General features: G+C 38.2%; 1 protein-coding gene across 1 annotated transcript; it reads left to right on the top strand.

Annotated features, from left to right (window-relative positions):
- The first annotated feature begins 311 nt into the window (after window positions 1–311).
- LOC122016907 (tyrosine-protein phosphatase DSP5-like) lies at window positions 312–3,374 on the top strand. Its single transcript, XM_042574340.1, has 5 exons — window positions 312–1,053; window positions 1,143–1,236; window positions 2,587–2,641; window positions 2,742–2,785; window positions 2,880–3,374. Exons 1-5 carry the CDS (start codon window positions 851–853, stop codon window positions 3,108–3,110), a joined length of 627 nt encoding a protein of 208 aa, XP_042430274.1. The 5' UTR covers window positions 312–850; the 3' UTR covers window positions 3,111–3,374.
- Window positions 3,375–4,490: the final 1,116 nt, after the last annotated feature.

The raw sequence follows: 4,490 nt of genomic DNA, 5'->3' as shown, positions 1-4,490 counted from the left end.
GGGACAAATACTTGTTCGTGACTTTGCTGAAGGAGTTGAGATCCTCTGTTTCGAAAATGATGTGTCCTCATGTCTCTTCGTCGATGAGATGATCATAATATCCTCATGATATATATTATATTTTTAAGATATGATTTAATCCATCTTATTAATAAAAAGATATGTTATTTTGGAGATAGAGAATCTCAGCAATAACTCTTGCTGAAGGGGCCATGACGATCTCACCCTGGGCTCCCATCCAATGGAAGGTCCGTGATTTGATAAATATAAAAAGTGTGACGCGTCATTTGACTCATTTCTACCAGGCCCGGAGGTACTGTCTCAATAATCTTCCGAAGGAAGGCATCTTCGACGTCTAACCCATTCGAGCTCTGCATCGCTTGCCATCAAAACGCGGGAAGACGCTAAGGCCTAAGAGTTAGTCCTTGCTAGGCGCCAACGAAGAAGAGTTGTAGCTCGACATTGTTGGTAGCAGATGTGAACTTTCCGGCTAGGATTGTGGACGGCGAGCTTCCCGACGAAGACTATTCATGGCGCAATATGCGGTGTGTTGAAGTTGAGGGAGAAGAAGCGTTAGTGTAGTTACATGCACGAGGAGGTGACCCATCATCATCATCATCATCATCATCCGATTTTTTTTTTGCTTTTCAATTAAAAAAATGGCGATAGAACTTGATCGGTCGCCTTCAAAGTTCAAAGTTCAACCATGGCGGACTTGGTACATTGAAGTTTGACGCCGTTTCCGAATGTTCCAAGAAACCGCGGCAAAAGTCTCACCGGCCATTCCAAAAAACCTACAAAATCCCCTTCTTCCCACAATGCGCAAGTCCATCCAAGAAACCCTAAAGACATGATCTTGGAACTCGCAGCGGCGCTGGAGGAGCAACGGGAATCGCCACAGTGTTTGCGAACCCTAGCGAGGAGCGCCGTGGAGGATGTGATGCTGATTCCGCCTCCCAATTTCGGGGTAGTAGACAGGGGCATCTACCGCTCGGGGTTCCCTGCCGCCGATTGCCTCCCCTTCTTGGAGGCTCTCGAGCTGCGATCCATCGTGTGAGTGAGACTTCCTCTTTTTTTATGCCTTCTGCTCTCGTTCAAAGTATGAACTTGGTTTTCGATCATTGCGCCTGGATTTTCTGCAGGTGCTTGTGCCCGGATCCATACTCAGAGGAGAATGCTGAGTTCGTCAGATCACACGGGATTCGGCTCTTCCAGTTTGGGATCGAAGGGAGCAGGGTACTTCTATTTCTTCCTTTTTCTTTCATTTCCTTTCCTTCCCTTGTTACAGTAGCAGTACAAACCCTAATTTCAAATACTAGAAATTTAGCTTATGGAGACACCCAACTAGTAGTCTTGTGTCATGTATTTTGCTGAGATTCATAGCTGTGTGAGAACCAAGAATGTACCAAACAGCATTAGAGCTTAGTACCATCTTCTTGTCTGTGCTTAGTCTTAAGCACAATGGAAATTTTTTGGCAGAAAATCAACTAATTATCCATATCGTCAAAAGGGTGCTCCTCTTTCAAAAATTATCAAAACAAAACCTTCTTAATTTGATACTAGAAATACCCCTTTATGCTCCAACTTTGGTCAAAGCTACTCCAAGGTGGTATCAAATTATGGGTAGGGCGTTGTTTTGATCATTTTTAAAAGAGAGACGGTCTTTTGACGATATGGATAATTAAGGGCACCTTTTTAATTTCCTGCCAAATCTTTTTATCGAGATGGTCGGTTCGAAGATATATTTGCTCAGGATTTCTATATATGATATGATGGAGAGATCTCCATTCGCATCTCCCAAACTATGTGCTTGATTTTACATGTATACCTGCTTCAATGATCATTTTCGCATCTCCCAAACTGTCTGCTTGATTTTACATGTATACCTGCTTCAATGATCATTTTAGTTGTCAAATCTATTCTTTGATCCTATTACCTTCTCTACTTTCTTAAGCCGGCACACCTTTGCTTTGTTATGTATTTTAACCTTATGAAACTGTTGGCCTTGGTTATTGTTTGCATAGAAGCAGTTAGTTCTTTAAGATGGCAATCGATAACCTAATAAGCAAGTGAGATATAACCTGCGACTCCCTAAACAGATCAAACCCTAACAACTAAATGAAGTAAAGGCATATGTACTGTATGCTGGAGTATGTTGATATTCCTAGCTCTTCAATTTCGTTCTTGATGCATCTCACGTCTGTATTTGGTATCAGTATTTGATGATTCTTTTGTACAACCATCAAGAAATTTTGAGTTCATTTCATTCGTTGGAGAAATAAACTGGTAGTCAAATACAGTCAGAAATTACAAGGAGCGACGTGCTGTAATACTTGACAATAGGAAAGAACATTTTGTAAGCAGTGGTACGAAAAATCAGTTGATCTTGAGTGCAAATGCCATCTTTGGTTTTCTATGCTTGGAATGAAATTTAATGCATTTCTTTTCAATTGGTTGAGTAAGTTCTCATATCATGTATGTGTGTGCGTTTCTATTTTTTTTTTTTTCAGGCCAAAGTAATTGTAACATGCATATGTACCTTTGTCAATGAATACGAAAATTCACCTCATTTTTCTGCATATGCAGGAGTCCATAAATGATTCTAGTTATACCATCATGGAGGCTCTCAGAGTCTTGCTCGGTAATGATTTTATCTTAGCTCGGTTTATTGTTAGGTCTTCCTACTATTCATAAATTTTGCAATTAGCTAAAAGATGCTTGCATTGGCTGTGTTGTTTCAGATGCAAGGAATCATCCAATTCTGATACACTGCAAAAGAGGAAAGGTATCGAAATAGGTCTTGTCTCTGTATGCTTCTCACTTGTAGTTCAAGAATCTTAACGCTCACCGTTAATTGTTTTCTTTTAATTCTTTTTCAGCACCGGACTGGTTGCGTCGTAGGCTGCTTCAGGAGATTACAAAACTGGTGCATGACCTCTGTGCACGAAGAATATGTAAAATTTGCATCCACCAAGGCCCGGCCATCAGACATGGTCTTTATTGAGAAATTTGATATTTCACAGATGATGGAGTGTGTTTTCGGGATAATATACCGGTACCATTTTTCTGGCCACCAGGCTCGGCGCCTTGTTTATCAAAAGATATCTTGAATTTGCAAGGTAGTAGCATACCTCAAATGTGCAGAGATTGGGAGGTGTAACTTAGAATTAGATATTGATTTATCTTGTCTTGACTAGGAGCATGCACCAAGAGTCTGCTCAAACTTCTTGCTGTTAGATATTTTTCTTGTTGTATTTGTCCTTAGCAATTGATATGAGAAGCCCTTGGTGGGAAGTTTTGTAGGTTTAAATACTCCATTTCATGAGGCAGAGTTGTTGTCATTGTCTAGAAAGTTTGACATTTTGATAGATTTACTTTTTGTTTCTTGAGAATCTTGTCGAATGAATCTTGAATAAATTTTCATTTGCACATCAAAAGTAGGACTTATAGTTATCTCTGAGAAAACCCACATTAACCCATTTCGATAGGAACTAATAGTTGGCATGGCAACTTTTTTTTCCTTTTTTTTGTAATTCAAGTATGTAACTTTTTGAACCGATTAATTATGGAAATGACCGATTCGGCTTTATAAAAAAATTTTAGTCCATCAAAATAAATTGAGGAGCGCTCGCAGAGGCTCATTCCAATGGTCACGTTCTTAGGTTTGTCGTTTGTATTCAAATATTAAATGCCTAGTTAATGACTTGAAGAACCTAACTGTACCCAAAGGCTACATCACCTCATTATATAGATGAAATAAGGGGGTGAGGCAGAAATTCATCCAATCCGATCCCACTTTGGTTTGCCTTGACATCCTAGATAAAATTGTTGAATATTTTCACTTACTAAATAATGTTCAATCAAATTTGAACCCATTTGAATTTCATCAAATATCAAATATCTAGTCAAACTTGACTTATTTAATATATCAACCTAACTTAAACGCAAACAAATATTCTACGCAAGCATCAAAGCACAACACATCTACTCGGAAAAAAAAAAATCACCAAAACTCACCCAACCAAAATGGGTGGAATTTTTTTTCCCACCATATGATGTTTTCTCTATTAATAAGTAATTAATATGGTATTTTGCATAACTATACTTAAATATTTAGAGATTGATCTATCATAATTTGCTATTTGTGAAAGATCTTTCTACACATCTCACTTCTCTTCGAGTGTACACACCCCAAGCATGTGTTTGGTTGATAGAAAATTCTATGGGCCAAACATTCTCATGGAATAGGTCCAATACCTTTGGTTTCAAAAATAAGTTTGAAATAACAGTTCTCCTAAAAATTGAATAAGTCACAGACTAAACAAGTGAGTTGGATGAGCCACATAGACTAAACAAGCCAATAGAGATTTATTTCTTGTCTATTTATGTTATTCTGACTAACCAAACTTAGATATGAAAACGATTCATTTATTTTATTCAATGAGACAAACAAATAAATATATTTTTTATTTTACTTCCGATCAATTTCA

The sequence above is a fragment of the Zingiber officinale genome, chromosome 8B (assembly GCF_018446385.1).
Source record: "Zingiber officinale cultivar Zhangliang chromosome 8B, Zo_v1.1, whole genome shotgun sequence".
NCBI classification, from domain to species: Eukaryota; Viridiplantae; Streptophyta; class Magnoliopsida; order Zingiberales; family Zingiberaceae; genus Zingiber; species Zingiber officinale.
This window is presented reverse-complemented; position numbering and strand designations above follow the sequence as displayed.